The 18,734-nt window shown below is 37.7% G+C and overlaps 1 protein-coding gene across 1 annotated transcript in view; it reads left to right on the top strand.

Moving 5' to 3' along the window:
• The window catches only part of LOC18433337 (calcium-transporting ATPase 4, plasma membrane-type), a 30,060-nt gene extending 11,616 nt beyond the window's left edge, over positions 1-18,444 (top strand). Inside the window, exons 2-7 of the mRNA XM_006843430.4 lie at positions 4,431-4,485; positions 4,603-6,551; positions 6,635-6,793; positions 7,400-7,571; positions 7,685-7,983; positions 17,601-18,444. Of these exons, the coding sequence (XP_006843493.2) occupies positions 4,431-4,485; positions 4,603-6,551; positions 6,635-6,793; positions 7,400-7,571; positions 7,685-7,983; positions 17,601-17,906 (2,940 nt within the window). The 3' untranslated portion in view covers positions 17,907-18,444. The remainder of the gene's footprint in view (positions 1-4,430; positions 4,486-4,602; positions 6,552-6,634; positions 6,794-7,399; positions 7,572-7,684; positions 7,984-17,600) is intronic.
• Positions 18,445-18,734: the final 290 nt, after the last annotated feature.

The following is an 18,734-nucleotide window of genomic DNA, read 5'->3' on the forward strand; positions in this document are numbered from 1 at the left end:
TAATTCTAATTCAAATATCATACTTTCATCTTGAAATCAGTTGACCACATCACTGCATACCTTATAGATGGCTTCTTCAACAAGCCATCTCATAACCTAAGAGAGATAATGGAAAGAGTGGGGTATCCAACCTGTGTGACTCGAGTGGGTCCCATGCCCCTGGGCCTAATGTGGTGGGCCTCAATGTACTTTAGGGCCCACAAACTTAAATGAATTTTAAAATAATGAAATTAGTTTTAAAAAATATAAGTATTTTATTTTTCTCTCTGAATATTTTAACTTGTGAAAAATCAATTTTAGTCCTTTTAAGAATCAATTTTGATAAAATAAAATATCTAGAGCTATCTAAAAATTCATATTAATATTATAAAAATCATTTAACATAGAATTAAACATTTTAAAATTATTTGATGTGAATTGGATCCAACTTTGTTAAGGAAAATGCGAATATACTGGGACATTCCATCTCCTCTGGTTTCCATGTCCCATACTTGTTTTATCAAACTGAAGCAATAGTTATCATCACCCACAGTCCATCATAGGGATCCATCATAGGGATTCATGATTGGACTGCCAAAACTAGCCAAGAGGTGATGAGAATATAGCCCTAGTCCATGGATTACAGGTTTCCCCTAGGAACACTTAGGTGGTATTTGATAAACTTTCACTGCAGTGTCCTGAGAATCCTAAGAACCACCCCTGCTGCTGACTTCCTCGATATTCTGGAATAGCAGATGAAAATTGGTAGGGTGAAAGCTGGAAACTCTGTTTGATAAAATTTGGTGCTGATAATTTCACTCCTTTAGCAATGAGAAAGTTTCAGCAATGGGAAAGCTGGAAACTGCCAGTATTTGGGGTTTATCAGTGAGTAAACTTACTGATTTGGGGTTTATCAGTGAGTAAACTCACTGATTTGGGGTTTATTAATAAGTACCTCATTGGTTTATCAGTGAGTAGATTCAATGATTTGGGGTTTATCAGCTAAACTAGTAGCAAAAAAAAAAAGCCTCATTGATTTGGGGTTTATCATATAAAATCATAGCAAAAAGAAAAATTGCGTTATTGCAATCATTTGGGGTTTAACATCATAAAAAACAGTAAAAATAAATTAAAAACTCACTGATTTGGGATTTATGAGCCAAAACAGAAGCAAAAAAAAAAAAAAAAAAGCCTCACTGATTTGGGGTTTATCATATAAAATTGCAGCACATAAAACAAATAAACATTCTTGCAGTCATTTGGGGTTTAACATCATAAAAATAGTAAAAAAAAAATTTAAAACACTGATTTGGGTTTATCAGTGAGTTTACTTAAATATTTTGGGGTTATCATCACAAATAGCAACAAACGAAAAAAAGAAAAAGAAAAAAAGAAAGTCATTGATTTGGGGTTTATCAGTGTGTTAACTCACTGATTTAAGGTTTATCAGTGAAATAACTCATTGATTTGGGGTTTATGAGCCAAAATAAAAGAAAAATAAAAACCTCACCGATTTGGCCTTATTATAAAAAATCATAACAAAAAAAAATCGATAGAGCTGAATCATATGAAGATTTAACTTAAAAAAAAAGTAAAAAACTCACTGATTTGGGGTATACTTCTTTGAGGGTATTCTTTTGTGAGGTATTCTTCTGTGTTGATATTCTTCTCTGAAGGTATTCTTCTCTACGGGGTTTACAGAGGGCAGCACTTTGAGACTAGTTTTTGTGGAGGAAGTGCTTCACGGGTTCATGTCGTCTCTATAGGGTTGCAGATGGTAGCACAGAGTGGCCCTTGTAGAGAAAGGGCATCTTCACGCCGTCTCTATAAGGTGGCAGAGGGCAGCACAGCGTGGCTGAGAAAGGGCTTCATGGGTTAGGGTTGTAGAGGGCAGCACTTTTGTAGAGAATCTCACGGGTTCACGGGGGACTTCACGCAGGATTATTCATTGAAAGGGTGCTCCAACTTTTAGCGAAAGCTGCTGCGCACCCTCCCTCATGCGCAACAATTTTGCAAAGATGAATAGTGAAACTTGGAAAATTGGTGTTCCGACTTTCCCACTTGTATCCGTTATCAAACGTTTGAAACTTAGAGCTAAACTTTCACCCTTTTATATAGTTATCAAACGCCACCTTAGGGTACAGGGGCTATCTCTCGTGCATGTATATATCACACCCTCAATGGTATGTAATGAAACTTGCAATTGGACTTTCACCCTTTTACACAGTTATCAAACACCACCTTAGTGTAAGAGGGCAATCTCTCACACATGTATATATCACACTCTCAATTGTGTGCACTTCCTAATACGGCTACATGCCGGGTGATGGTCATGATGAGGATTTGACCCTTGTCCCTTTAGGTGTACTAATTGAATACAAGGTCACTAAGTCCCTTGAACAATTACCTTGAGCATCTTTCCGACCTCATTAGGGCTAACCCTGGAAACCTTTCTCGGTTGTGTTATATGCCCAGGTCTATGGGGTTTTAGAACTCAACGTGGCTTAGCTCGTCAAGCTTAGTCCTTGTCTTGGCATCAATGTTGCCAACTTTGGCCCCTTTGGACCATACTCCCTTTGGAATTGATTATTCCACTATTCTAAAACCCATTACATGCTTTAAATGGCCTCAAAATCCCAACAATAATTGCACAACACATGTGAAATGATGTTATGGTGTAAATGCCTTGGGAGTTGCTTATGGAATTCGAAATGTGTAATGTTGATTAATTGTATAGTTGCCCTTACTAATGGAGAATTTGTGTGGCATAAGGATTTAGCTTTTAAGAAAAATTGCAAAAACGGATAAAATTGGTGTTACCATAGGAAAGTGCAAGGATGAAGCCTTGCAGTAGGCCATCATTGTCTACTAGTATACATGGTTAAGGTGTGATGGATTGAAGACATGAAGTTTTTAACATCGAATTAGATGAACAAATTAATTATCTTCAGTACTTCTATTTAGAATTTTCTTAGAATATGGAAAATAGGATATTTGTTTTATATAAATGCCAATTATTGAATATTCGGTGCTGACAAGTCTGCTTTCTACATGGCTTTCTAGAATATTAAACAGTAGAAGATTTTCATATCTGATGTTTTATTTTGGTTTGGATGAGACTGAAATATATTCAATTTATAAATATAAGAATTTGTGTCCTACCTAATTTCATGCAAATTTTGTTTAGAAAATGGAAGGAAGAGGTGCAGCTAATTTACCCACCAAATTTAATATAAACTTTATTTTTTAGAAAAATAGGAAGAGTTGTAACTAAAATTTCCAAAAGGCATCTTTCCCTTTCTGTTGTCTACCTATTTTCATGCTTTATCTTGAATCTCAATGTATTCTTCCTTTCATCCATAGAACCCTATCTTTTCAGTCTTGGGAAACATGTAGGGCCAGAGTTTGGAAATTGCTTCTGTTCAGTAATAGAGAGAAAAGTTAGACAATTTGGATTTTGGTGGGGGATATAGAGAAGAAGTAAAAGAGAAAGATTTGGATTATTTCAAGTAGACAAGTATTAGGTTGAGCAAATAGGGGAGTGGATTTAATAGATTTGATTGTTAGTGACAATTTAATTGTGTAACTCATTCATATTTCTCCATGATATTAATAAAAGCTTTGTGATATTTTTAAAAAAAAAAATCAAACGACTTTGTGCCAAATGTTCCCTGATGCCAGATCCTATTAACTTAGACGAGTCTCAGTCCAAATCATCATTTCCTAAAGCATTGGGCTCTAATATTGAAATGGGGTAACAATTTAATTGGTAACTCATTCATATTTCTCCATGATATTAAAGCTTTGTGATATTGTCAAAAAAAAAAAATCAAACGACTTGTGTCAAATGCTCCCTGATACCAGATAGATTCTATTAGCCGAGTCTGAGTCCAAATCATCATTTACTAAAACATTAGGCTCTAACATTGAAAGGGGGTAACATTTTGTGAAAGCACATAATTCTCATTTTTCTAGTTTGAGGGTCAAAACATTTGGACCCTTCTGGTTGGCAGAATAGATAAGGACACACATTTGGTAACCTTTGGTTGTCATTCCTTCTTCAAATATACCGGGTTAAAGCATATGCATCCATGGATGCTGTTGTCCAAAGCAATTATCTTGAGGAACCATCATTCATCCTTTTGTGCTCCTTTTAATTGTAGTGGGAGCCTTTCTAGTGCTTGTTTGTGAATCATAAGTTCGAATTTTTTACTATTGAGATAAGGAGCATCACCCATTTTCCCACTTCTCAATTTAATTTCTTTGCTAGTATTTCGTCATGATAAACCAATTAAAGTGGCATTTGCTCTTTTGAATTGGACTCTAATTTATTGGACTAGGTTGTGATTGCTTACGCTCAATGTTATCAAAGTCGCTTCGTTTCATACGAAGAGGTCAAAGTCTTTGGATTTCCGTACTTATTCCTTATCATTTGTTTTTATGCATTGCAGGAAAAGATACGGATTGCTCTTTACGTCCAAAAGGCTGCCCTGCAATTCATCGAAGGTATATTCTCTCATCTTTCTCCAAGGATCCTTTCATCTAGGAACTTGTCTTTTAACTTGTGTTTGCTATTTATTTCTTGTCTGATAATTGTCTATCTTGTGTTTTGCAATCACCCAGCTGTTAGTGGAGGTGGTGATGAAGATTACGCTCTCTCTGAAGAGGCTCGGAGAGCTGGTTTTGGCATTGATGCAAAAGAGTTGTCATCAATCGTACGAGGCCATGACCACAACAGGCTGAAATCCAATGGTGGGGTTGAAGGCATAGCAAGAAAGGTCTCTTCCTCCCTCAATGATGGTCTCAACCCACGAAGCATAGAGCTCAGGCAAAATGTGTATGGTGTCAATCGCTATGTTGAGAAGCCCTCCAGGAGTTTCTTGACATTTGTATGGGAAGCTTTACACGATATGACTCTCATTATCCTCATGGTATGTGCAGTGGTATCGATTGCAGTTGGTGTAAGCACTGAGGGGTTTCCAAAGGGTACATATGATGGATTAGGAATCATTCTGAGTGTGTTCTTGGTTGTGATTGTTACTGCAATAAGTGACTATAGGCAATCTCTACAATTCAAGGATTTGGATAAGGAGAAGAAGAAGATATTTGTGCAGGTTACGAGGGATGGGTGCAGGCAAACGATATCAATCTTTGATGTGGTTGTAGGAGATATTGTTCATCTATCTATCGGTGATCAGGTGGCTGCAGATGGGCTCTTTATATCAGGCTACAGTCTCCTTATAGATGAGTCGAGCTTGTCTGGGGAGAGTGAACCAGTGAATGTAGATCAAGGGAGGCCATTCCTTTTAGCTGGAAGCAAAGTGCAGGATGGGTCTGGTAAGATGTTGGTGACTTCAGTTGGAATGAGGACAGAGTGGGGTAGGTTAATGGAGACTCTGAGTGAGGGAGGAGAAGATGAGACACCGTTGCAGGTAAAGCTCAATGGGGTTGCCACAATCATTGGGAAAATTGGATTAACATTCGCGGTTCTTACATTTCTGGTTCTAATAATCAGATTCTCAGTCGAGAAGGCGATCAATGGTGATTTTTCAAACTGGTCTTCAAGTGATGCACTGAAGATATTAGATTATTTTGCTATCTCAGTGACCATAATCGTGGTCGCGGTTCCTGAAGGACTACCTTTGGCCGTGACTCTGAGTCTGGCTTTTGCCATGAAGAAATTAATGAATGATAAGGCGCTTGTGAGGCATCTAGCTGCATGTGAGACAATGGGATCTGCAACATGTATTTGCACTGATAAAACAGGGACATTAACCACTAACCATATGGTTTTAACTAAGCTGTGGATATGTGATCAAGTCAAGGATTTTAAGGTTGGAGAAAGAGGTGAGGAATTGAAGTCAGTTATCTCTGAGAGAGTGTTGAGCACCCTTTTGCAATCGATATTTCAAAACACAGGTGCAGAGGTGGTGAGAAGCACAGAAGGAAGGAATACAGTCTTCGGTACCCCTACAGAGACGGCAATACTGGAATTTGGATTACTAGTGGGGGGTGACTTTGCAAGCCAACGTGCACAATCAACATTGGTAAAGGTTGAGCCTTTCAATTCTGTTAAGAAGAAAATGTCAGTAGTTGTGGCTCTTCCTGGAGGAGGATTCCGTGCCTTTTGTAAAGGCGCTTCAGAGATTGTTTTGCAAATGTGTAACATGATTGTAGATAGAGAAGGTCAGGTTGTCTGTATGGATGAGATGTATAGGCATCATGTTATGGATATCATAAACAGTTTTGCTGGTGAAGCTCTTAGAACTCTTTGCCTTGCTTATAAGGACATGGATGAGAGTTTTGATGGGGATGTTATTCCTATGGATGATTATACATTAGTGGCTATTGTTGGCATCAAAGATCCAGTTCGCCTTGGTGTTAAGGATGCTGTTCAAACATGTAGAAATGCTGGTATTACAGTGCGAATGGTTACAGGTGACAATATAAATACAGCCAAAGCAATTGCTAGAGAATGTGGCATATTGACAGATGATGGTATAGCCATTGAAGGGCCAGAGTTCCAAAAGAAAACGCAGGAGGAAATGGAGGAGTTGATTCCAAAAATTCAGGTCCTTATTTCCTTTTCTAAAGTTCTTTGCATTTTGTATTTATTGTTGTATTTCATCAAGCCTTAGTGTGATCTTGAGTGCAGGTGATGGCCAGATCCTTGCCTTTGGACAAACATAAATTGGTGACAAACTTGAGGAATATTTTCCATGAAGTTGTAGCTGTGACTGGTGATGGGACCAATGATGCACCTGCTCTGCATGAGGCAGACATTGGACTTGCAATGGGTATAGCAGGAACTGAGGTTTGTGCCGCATTTGTTCTTGATATTATTTCAGAAAATTTGTTATTTCAAAGCATATTAATTTTCCGGTATGCCCACCTTTACTGCTGCAAATTTTCCCATTGTTCTTCTGAGTCCCTTCGTGTAAGAACTACACATGAAACTTTTGTGATGAGCTTCTGTTTCTGTTTTATAAAGTTTATAATTACCCTATGGGATCTGTTTTAGTTAGATGGGTATGTAGAAATTCTTTAACAGATTGGATGCGAACTTCTCAAACAGTTTTTATCTATGCATGAATTATTATGGGAGGAGCAAATAAAAACTGGTCTTTTTTGGGATCAACACCATGAATAGTTTTATGTATGCCTTAATGCCGGGCATGTTTGTTCTTAACACTCTCTTTGTTCTCGCATGCAACATATCTAGGCTCTACATGTTCAGGACTTGATTCCAGTTTGAAACTGAGGTTTCAAGTAATATTCAACAATGGGGATTGTTTTCTGACATGTTTTAGGCTTGCAATGGGTGGCATTATCCTTTTCTCTGATTTCCTTCAGTATTGTTCACCGTGATGTTTTTCTTCATTTTGTTGTATTGATGAAATGTATGATGATTGATGTTCAGGTTGCAAAAGAAAATGCTGATGTCATCATACTAGATGACAACTTTTCCACCATTGTAAATGTTACAAAATGGGGGCGCGCAGTGTACATAAATATTCAGAAGTTTGTGCAGTTCCAGTTAACAGTGAATGTGGTTGCTCTCATCATCAATTTTTTTTCAGCATGCATTACAGGTAAGAATATTTATTTGTTTGAAAACTCTCTGGTAAGGCCCATCAAAGGAAGTACACATTATTTTCTCCTGTTGCATGAATCTGTTGAATTGATTTTGCCAAGTAACTTTCAGGTAGTGCTCCTCTTACTGCTGTTCAGTTGTTGTGGGTCAACATGATAATGGACACTCTTGGTGCTTTAGCATTGGCTACAGAGCCTCCAGATGATGAAATGATGAAAAGACCACCAGTTGGGAGGAATGTTAGCTTCATCAGTAGGTCCATGTGGAGGAATATTATTGGACAAAGTGTTTATCAGCTTGTGGTACTCGGAGTACTCGAGTTCTATGGAAAGAAGCTCCTCGGACTAAGTGGTTCAAATGCAGATTCTGTGCTGAATACATTCATTTTCAATACTTTTGTTTTCTGCCAGGTACACTTCCCTGTTGACTGATTTCTACAGATTCCATTCTTTAACTTTTCGATGTATTTCAAATTCTTTTCACTTCTCACTCTTTTTGTTGAAGATTGTTTTCTTATTATCACTTGAACTAAAACTGAGTGCAAGTTTTCACTTATCACTCTTTTTGTTGAAGATTGTTTCTTATTATCACTTGAACTAAAACCAAGTGCATGGTTGTCAGCTTTTATGCATTTCCAAGTTTTGGTTCTAATAAACCATCTTATGTGATTCTTATTTGTAATAGAAATGTTGATAATATAATAGAAATAATCAAAACTTGAAAGAATATAAAAATCTAAACTAAACACTAAGAAACTAGTAAGTAAAGCTAAACTTAAGTTGTATGATAATCTAAACAATAAACTGGGAACAGGAGAAGATGAAAAAGATGTCTTCAAACTAGCAAAAATGAGAGTGGGGAAGTGTAGGGATCTAGACTATGTTAAATGCATTAAGAGGGAGAATATGAGGGTCTTGATGAAGGATGGTGAGGTCAACAAAAGGTAAAAAGTTAATTTTAAAAAATTATTAAATGACGAACACAATGGGAACACAATACTAGGAGGAACCTTTGGCATAAATGATGGTGGATGTGATATATATATTCATAGGATTAAGATATTTGAAGTTAAAGAAGCTTTGAGGATGATGAATATAAGAAAGGGTTTAGGACCATATAGTATCTCAATAGAGGTTTGGAAGTGCATGGGGGAGATTGGCATATGCTGGTTGACCAAGTTGTTCAATAAGGTGTTGACAACAAATAAAATGCCACTCGAATGGAGAGAAGTATTGTGGTGACTATTTACAAGAATAAAAGAGAGATGCAGGATTGTGCGAACTATTGAGAGATCAAACTTATGAGCCACACTATAAAGCTGTGGGAGAGAGTGATTGAGCAATAACTAAGGCGTGAGACAAGCGTATCAAAAAATCAATTTGGTTTTTTGCGAGGGAGGTCAATAGTTCAGGCCATTTTCCTTTTTAGGCAAGTAATTGAGAAGTTCAGGGAGAAGGGAAAAGACCATCATATGATATTTATTAATTTAGAGAAAGCTTACAATAGGGTACCTAGAGATTTAATTTGATGGGTGTTAGAAAACAAAGGAGTTTCCAGATGATATATTGTCAAAGTGAGTGATATGTATGAGGGAGCACTAGTTTTAGTTATGGACGAGTTAACTGGACACCTATAAGATGAGGTACTCTGATATAGGTTATTTGCAGATGGCATAGTTTTGATCAATGAGGTTAGAAGCGGCTTCAACCCAAAGTTAGAACTTTGGGGGGATGCTCTAGAATATAAAGATTTTAAAATCAGTAGGATTAAGACAAAATATATAAAATGCTAGTTTAGTAATAAGAAGAGTAGAAATGAGGAAGTAGTTAAGATTGTTGGCCAGGAAGTACCTATAAGAGAGGACTTTCAATACCTTGGGTCGATAATCCAAAATAATGGAGTGATTGAAGAAGATGTTGCACACGGAATTATAGCTAGGTGGCGAAATGGAGATGTGCAACGGGAGTTTTATGTGATCGTGCATATTAATGAACCTAAAGGAGAAGTTCTATAAGATAGTTGTGAGACCAGCTTTGCTTTATGAGACGGAATGTTGGGTGGTCAAGAAACAACATACCCAAAGTACATCCCATCCTCTTACCTGGGCCAAGACTAAAATGATGGGTGTTTGTCTTGATAGTTCCATGGTTCAAAGTTTCACCAATTAGTAGGGTTGCGTTGTCGATGACATCCCATCCTCTCACCTAGGCCTTCCCCTCGGTCTTGGCCTTCCAAAGTTAAATCAGTGAAGCTCAATCATCGACAAGTTTGGTAGTAGACTCACTGGATGGCAAGGGAGATTTTTTTAACTCAATATTTTCCTCTTCCTTATGTCTCTTTTTTGTATGCCCGAATCTGTCCAAGCAAGCTTGGCGAGACTCATGAGGAAGTTTTTATGGTCAGGTGAGGGAGCCACAAATTTCACCTAATCTCTTGGGAAAAGGTTTGCACCCCTAAGGTTTAAGGGGGCCTCGGTATCTGAAATCTTAAATTTATAAATCTCGCTTTCCTTGGTAAATGGTGGCGGTGCTTTTCCACCTAGCCAACTCATCTTTGAAGAGAAATGGTCTTACCATAAATATTGTCGAGGTGATCATGCTTGGTTACTTTCTTGTAGTCCCGGTGACCAGTTATTTGGTTTTTGGTATCCTGTGATGCAGCAATCTCTTTTCAGAGAGGTTGCGCTTCTGTCCAAGAAATGGCAATTGAGTCCTCTTCTGGCTATACATTTGGGTAAAATACCTTTTGAAGTACTAGTTCCCGTCCGTTTTTAGAATCTCAGTTGAACCTCTGGCCACAGTTGTCGACAGTTTCACTACTATTTGGTCCTCAAGATCTTGGAACCGAAATTTCAGAAGATTTCTCTCTGAGGATGAGATCACTGCCTTCACGGCTTTGTCCTCAAGCCTGACACAAACTTTCATTCTCGTATTTGGGGAGGACAAAATCATATGGACCCCAAATGTTTATGGTATTTTTTATGTAGCCTCCTTTTACCAAATCCTCCAATCATCTCTTTACCCTCCTGCTGCCTCACCTTCCATTGCTGCCAAGGCATGGTTCTCATCTATTCCACCCAAGATCCAATTTTTTAATTGGGTAAGTTTACATGAAAGAGCTCTTACTTTAGATCATCTCCAAAAAAGAGGAATTTCCTTACCCAATAGATGTGTGTTGTGTTCCAGGGCTGAAGAGACGAATGTTCATTAATTTATTCACTCATTTCACTGTGACATTGCTTTTGCTCTCTGGTCCCACATCCTCCATCTTTTCGATTGGAACTGGGTTATCCCACTGTCCATTCGTCATCTCTTTGCTTTCGGCCTCCATATCTCTTTGTCAAACTCCAGCTTTTTTCAGTGCTTCAATCTCAGTGGACCATATGGCTTGAAAGAAATAGTTACATTCTTAGAGGAAAAAGGCTTCCATTCCTTCTTTGAAGGACAAGTTTTGCACCCTTGTATCTTTTTGGAGCAAGAAACACAGTATCCTCTATACCTACTCCGCTTCCAAGCTCTTCTTCAATTGGCAAGACCTCTTGTACCATAGGATATCTTGCTCTTCTCTGTGGAGGCCTCCTGAAGATGGCTATCTTAAGTTAAATTGCGATGGTTGTTCCCTTGGCAACCCGGCCCATCCAGCATAGGAGGCCATTACAGAAACTCACAAGGTTCTACACTCCTCCTATACTCTTCTCCTATTGGCATCTCAGATTTACACTCGCAGGGGCTCTAGCTTTGCTTGAAGGCATCCGGAGATTTGACCCAATTTGGAATTTAGATTTTGTTGTTGAAGGAGATTCAAAAAATGTTATTACTTGGACTTTTAGCCTTGCTCCTGTCCTGTGGAGACTTGAGCCCATTTTTGATGAAGTAGCTGTCATCTGTGGCTCTTTAAGAATTATTTGGAGACACGTTTTTGGGGAAGTAAATACTGCTGCTTACACTTTAGCTAGGGATGGTGCTTGTATAAACAACTCTTTGGTTGCTTAGTAGATTTTTCCTCCCTTCTAATCTGTGTCTATGTAGAGCTTTTTGGGGTTTTATTTTTTCCTCTGTTGGGTTTAGGTGATGGGCACATGCCAAGCAGGCATGCCCAACTTTGAATATGTGTTTATATGCACATGATCTACACTATAATCTCCTTTTATTAATACAAATGTGAACATTAAAAAAAAAAAGAAAAAAGAAAAACATACTCGGAGGATGAGTGTAGCTAAAGATGAGAATGTGTAGATGGATAAGTAGTAAAACAAGAAATGGTAAAATTTAAAATGAATATATTTGAGGGAACTTAGGTGTGGCTTCAATATGCGATGAGGGAAAGTAGATTTAGGTGGGCTGGCCACATCTAGTGCAAACTCAATATAGCGTCAGTTAGGAGGTGCGATGTTGTTCAAGTGGAAGGCTCTAAAAGGGCAAGAGGGGGCCAAAAGGACATGGATAGAAGTAGTGAGAAAAGATATAAGGACTTATAGACTTTTTGAAGGTATGGCTCTTGATAGAGCTAAATGGCAAAACAAGATTCACATAGTCGACCCAATTAGTTGAGATAAGGTTTTGAGGATGATGATGTGATTCTTTTTTGTAGCAAATACATAGATATCATATGGGTTTGAGCATCCCAACAAATCATGTGGGCACAATTGAGTTTTCCTATGAATAATTTGAAGAGCATGAAAAATGTATAATGGTCTTGCATGATACCCCTTTTGAATATAATGTGCTTCTATGTAGATAATAGTAATATCTGCCACAACTGATTGCCATGCTCCATTAGTGGAGAAGAGACTTGCAATTTGCAAACTCAAGTACCTGCTGGCTACAACCTTCGCTCCAAAGGCTTGTATATTAGATCATTGCCAGTCCTAAGCTCGGAGGAGAGTTGTATTAGGTGGGTAGTCTATATAAAACTTTTGCCCCATCCCTATCATAAATCTTGATCTGATGTTTTCTACACATGCTAGGGCCTTCCATATAAGCGACATGTTGTATTGGAACCCAGATGCAATGAGAAATGAGCAAGGGTTAGCTAGGGCATTCCCTAGAAGGGACGCACTGCAACAACACCCAATTGCGGTGATAAGTAGGCAAGGATTCGTTTTCCATTTTGAACGAGCATGGGTAAAGAAGCTAGTCCAAATGAATGGGATTTGTCTGGCTACATAGAATGTAGTAACTCTATCAGGTATGAGTATGGAGTTAATAGATACAATGAGACAAATGAGAGTTAACATAGCTTGTTTACAGGAAATTAATTAGAAAAGGGCAAACGCTAAGGAAATTAGTCGATAAACTTTGGTATACATGAAGAGATGCTAATATGAATGGCATAAGTATAATGCTAGAGAAATATTTTAAGGATAAATTACTAGATGTTAAGAGAGTAGGTAATAGGCTCTTACTAATTAAACTTGAGTTAAGTGAAGAGATAATATAGTTAGTACTTACTTGCCACGTATAGATTAAAGGATAAATTTAAAAGACAATTCTAGGAGGACATTGATGGACTACTCCAAGGAATACCAAATAGAGAGAGGACATTTTTAGGAGGGGTCTTAAATGGCTTTGTACGAAAAGATAATAGAGGATATGTAAGGGTATATAGGGGCTATATTTGGGCAAAGAAATGAGATTGTTGATGCTATTCTTGATTTTTCTATAGATTACAATCTAACAATAGCAAACATCTACTTTAAAGAGCGAAATGACATTTAATAATTTACAAAAGTAGACCACATAAAAGCCAGATAGACTTTTAGTTAAGAAGACAAGACGATCATGTAAAGATTATAAGGTTATCCTAGGAGAGAGTTAGACCATGCAACATAGGCTCATGGTTATAGTTATTTGTACTAAGAGATGGAAGAGGAGTGATATTAATGGGTGTCCAAACACTAGGTGGTGGAACTTAAAAAGGATGAAACAGACTTTTTAAGAATAAAATTGATGAAAGAAGGAAAATGAAATTCTGATGACAAAGTTAATGAAACTTGGTAGTAGAATGATGAGGTTTTAAAAGCTATTAGTGAAAAACTATCATGTTACAAAGCTTGGTTAGGGAATAGAAATGATTAGAATTTAGAAGAATATAAAAATGCCAAGAGGAATGCTAGGAAAATGGTAAGGCTAAACTCAATTCATATGATGAACTATACAATAATTTAGAGACAAGAGAAGGTGAAGAAGATGTCTTCAAACTAGCAAAAATAAGATTGGAAGTGTAGGTACCTAGACTATGTTAAATTCATTAAGAGTGAGGATTAGAGGATATTGGTGAAGAATGATGAGGTCAATGAAAGGTGGAGAACTTATTTTCAGAAATTGTTAAATAATGGACCACTCTGGGAGCTCAACATTAGGAGGATCCGTAAACATAAATGAGGTCAAAGGTCATAGGCACTTCCATAGGATTAGGATATCTGAAGTGAAAGAGGCTTTAAGAAAGATGAAGATTGAAAAAGCTTTAGGACAACATGATATGCCAATAGAGGTTTGGAAATGCGTGGGAGAATTGGCATATTTTGGTTGACCAAGATGTTCAACAAGATCTTGAGAATAAAGAAAGCATTAAATGAATGGAGAGAAAATATTGTGGTACCTATTTACAAGTACAAATGAGACATACAAAACTACACGGATTAATAGGGATCAAATTTATGAGACTATCGAAATGTGGGAGAGAGTGATTGAGCGACGACTGAGACATGAAATTAGTGTATAAGAAAATCACTTCAGATTTATGCCAAGGAGGTCAACCATTGAGGCTATTGTCCTACTTAGTGATTAAGAAGTTTAGGTCTTTATTGATTTAAGGAAAGCATACGATAGGATACTTAGAGAGAGAATTCGGTGGGTGTTAGAGAAGAAAGGAGTTTCAAGAGAATATATTGACATGGTTGGGGGAGCACTAGCTAATGTTAGGACAACAATTGGAGAGACAAGTTAGTTTTCAGTAACAGAAGGCTTACAGTAGGGGTTAGCATTGAGCCCACATCTTTTGCTTTGGTTATGAACGAGTTAACTAGGCATCTATAGATGAGGGCCCGTGGTGTATGTTATTTGCGGATAACATAGTTTTGATTGATGAGATTAGAGATGCTATAAACGCAAAGTTAGAATTGTGAGGGATACTTTAGAATCTAAAGGTTTTAAAATTAGCCAGACTAAGACATAATATATGGAATTCAAGTTTAGCAATAATAGGAGCAGAGGGACATTAGTTAAGATTCATGGCGAAGTGGCTAAAAGAGATTATTTTCAATATCTTTTGTCAATAATCCATGAGAAAGGAGAGATTAAAGAAGATGTTGCTCATAGAATTAGATCTCGGTTGATGAAGTGGAGATGTACTTCTGGAGTTTTATGTGATTATTGCATACCAATGAAAGTGAAGGTGAAGTTTTATAGGACGATTACAAGACCAGCCATGTTTTCTGGGACGAAATATTGGGCGATCAAGAAACGATATATCTATAAAATGAGTGTAGCTGAGATGAGGATGTTGAGATGGATTAGTTGCAAGACAAGGAAGAATAGAATTTTGAGTGACTATGTTTGAGGGAATTTAAGGGTAGCTCCAATGGGCAATAAAATGAGGGAAAGTACATTTTGGTTGTGCGGTCATATACAACGTCGACTTAGAACAGTATCGGTTAGGAAGGTTGATTTGGTTTAAGTGGAAAGCTCTAAAAGGGTACGGAGACGGCCCAAAGGATATGGATGGAAGTAGTAGGAAAAGATATGTGGACTTGTGGTCTGATTAAGGGTAACACCTTTGATAAAACAGAATGGTAGAGCAGGATTTGTGTGACGACCCCAAATAGTTGGGATAAGGATCGGATGATGATGATGGTGGTGGTGCCTTCTAAATTCTAGGGCTGGCAAATGGCCGATGAACAGGCCATAAAAAACTCGGGCCTGGGCTATAAATATGGCTTGAGGGCAAGGCCATGCTTGGGCCGGGTAACTGGGCCAGGGCCCTTCATCCTAGCTGGCCTAGCCATGGTCTGGCCCATTGCCAACCTTACTAAAATCATTGTAGCACTACAATACAATTCTTTTTTTTGAGAAATGTTGACGTGTAGCACTGCAATACAATTGAAAGCACAAAACCTGTTCTCGACCTATGAGTTATTTATTAATTCTTTTTCTATTTTTGGAGGCTATAAAAAGATTGTCCCATTGGTAATGCTAGGATAAGCTTAACCACAAAACCTTTTCCACAAAGTAGCTGCGTCCATCAGAAGTCATTTTGAACTAGCTGTCCAGAAACCATCAGCATGGAGGTCTGGAAGGAAAACCTACAGGTCTTGGTTGCCTGCGGATGATTGGAAGTGTCCAATAGCTTCTTTTAATTTGTCTTCCACTGGTCTAAAATGGTAGTCTGTAATTCCCGAAGTGCTTATGATAGAAATCTTCATTATCTTGAAAAGTGGGATGATGTAGAATTAGTTTGTGTTTCTTTTTCCTTAAAGCCATTTCACATGTTATTTCTGGAACCAAAAGTCGTGTATGTTCTTTTCATTACAGTCTTGGCCCCTGCATCCTTGTCATGCTTCATGCTAGCTTGCTTTAACCAGTACTAGAGGACCTACAACTCCATGTCCTATAACCTGACTTCAGATGTCTCTCTCTCTTCTCTCTCTCTCTCTCTCAGTGGGTTCTACGAGGGACTGAGCATGTGTGTTATGGACCCACATGTCCTCAAGCATAAAATTATTGATGTCTGCTATGGATTCCTGTCTAAAGTGGTCCAGGTGCCTAATTTCTGGGTTATGGTAAAGTAGCTCTTAGTTCCTCAGTGATCTGCTCAGTATTGCTTATGCATGAAAGATTCCTTGCCTATTGTTTGGTCATATAAATTTCAGGCCAGGTATATCAGTCCTGTACTTAGATTCTCCTTGTGATTCACCTTTTTTCGGTGGCACTTCTTCATTTCTTTGATTCTCTTCTGAGCTCTTGAGGATGAGAAAAAACTATTTTTTATCATTTGAATGCCAATGGTTGGGTGGCGAATAATCTTAATGGAATCTAGATTTAGGGAACACTTCAACAGATAAAACTAAGTTGGGAAAATGACATGTAACGCCTCCCTAAATCTCTAAAATTATAATTCTAAATAACCCCCTGCTCCTATAAAAGCCGATGGAACCCCTCAAGTTAAACAAAAAAGACTTTAACCCCCTTCTTACCTTTTCCATTGACGAAATTATAGAATTTATCCTTTTTTTTTTCCTTATTCACCCTGGTATTTAAATCCTGGAAAAGCTCTCCTTCTCTCTCTCGATTCCTCACCCATGGACCTCTTCGTCTCTCTAGCAACCTTTCCTGAGTACTTATATATCTCTCTCTCATCTCATTAACCTCACAAGTAAGTTAAAAGAAGCCTCACAAGTAAGTTAAAAGAAGCATCACAAACTCCATTTATATGATGAGGTAATTAGAAAACAGAAGAAGGGTAAATGTAGTAATTTGGACAATAAAGGTAAAGAGGGAGTTAAATATCTTTTTCTTTTAACTTGTGGGGTTTCATGGGCTTTTTATAGGCCTGGTGGGTTATTTGAGTTAATAATTTTAGCGAGGGATATACGTCTTTTTCCCGGTTAAATTATTATTTCTTTATTTTGTATTCTTAATTGCGGCCGGTGACCTCTAATAGAATGACCACACTATAGTGCACAATAGGGTGGTTCTCCCATTTGTAGATATTCAAGAGACATTCTTGTTGTTTATGAATGGCTTTGCCTGAGATTTTTCTCATAATTTGTTGAAGATTTCAGGAGTTATTCACCAATTGCCCCTAAAAAATCAGTTGATGTCACATTTTTAAGAATTTCAAAAAGTGCAATATAACATCTAACTGAAACATAACAAAACCAAACTGTAGTGCCTTCTTTTGAGAATTATGGTTCCTACAGTTTCCAGAAGCTCAATATATGATATAAAGAGATTCCAACATTCTCTGTTATATGCCAAAAGCCTTTGATGACTAGTCACTTATTATAACAATGTTCCTTTTTGGTCAGGTCTTCAATGAACTAAACAGCAGAGAGATAGAGAAGATAAACATATTCAAAGGCTTGCTGAGCAGCTGGATGTTCGTTGCTGTTATGTCAATCACAATTGTGTTTCAGGTGATCATTATCGAGTTTCTGGGAACTTTTGCAAGCACTGTTCCATTGAGCTGGAAATTATGGTTAGCAAGTATTGTGATTGGATTTGTGAGCATGTTTGTTGCAATCATCATAAAATGCATTCCTGTTGAGTCCATTAAGAAGCCTGAAGAAAACCATGGATACAAGCGTCTTCTAGATGGTCCAGAGCTGGTCTGAGGGAAGAACCGGAATCCATTTAGTTTATGATAATGGTATATGGTACTCAAAGGCTATATCCGTCTGTTCAATTAAATGTACACAACTCAAGTTAATCTCCGACCATCCATTTGTAGGTATGGATGGTGGGTGAGTATTTTTTTTGGTGGGTGATTAGGGAGAGGGCCCCTACCCTTGGTAGGAATTGAGCCTAGGACGAAGCGCTGCACATCGTCAATTGCCGACCAATTAAGCGATCGTTTCCTATATAACGTAGTTCCATTTCTTAACCCATAATGCCATTTTCGCATCCTTCAGCATTGAAACAGTTTTTTGTGGGATGGCGAGTATCACTTAAGGGATAAAAATTTTTAAGCTTCAACTCAAAATTGTACATTGGACATGTTTTACTTGGAAAGAGTCATGGAGTCTTGGTTTTGGGAATGATAATCGCTATTCCTTTTTGGTTCAGATTATGAGAAATATGAGAAATGCTGAGATGTGCTTCAGCTGTAAAACTTGAAATATCTATTCATTTTTGTGAGTTTTGTTTGGCTCAGAGATGGATTCTTGAGATTTGATCTTTCATTTACGAGTTACACCATAGGTTATGTCATTGGTCCCTCTCTCTATCTTTTGAAATGCATGGTTAGGAATGGAATCCTTGACTTCACATCATGGTTCCGCCATCATGACAACCCAAGCCAAGGGCCAATTCCAAAAGAAGTAGAGATTCTCTTTTCGAATTGTGACCTAGTGCAAATGGAACTCATATTTTTATTTTTTTTCTTTTTAATGTGGAGATGTGACCTAGTGAGAATGAAACTTTAAACAATGCCCTCCTCTCTA

Source organism: Amborella trichopoda, chromosome 1, assembly GCF_054954075.1.
Source record: "Amborella trichopoda isolate Santa Cruz 75 chromosome 1, AtrichopodaSantaCruz75HAP2 v2.0, whole genome shotgun sequence".
NCBI lineage: Eukaryota > Viridiplantae > Streptophyta > Magnoliopsida > Amborellales > Amborellaceae > Amborella > Amborella trichopoda.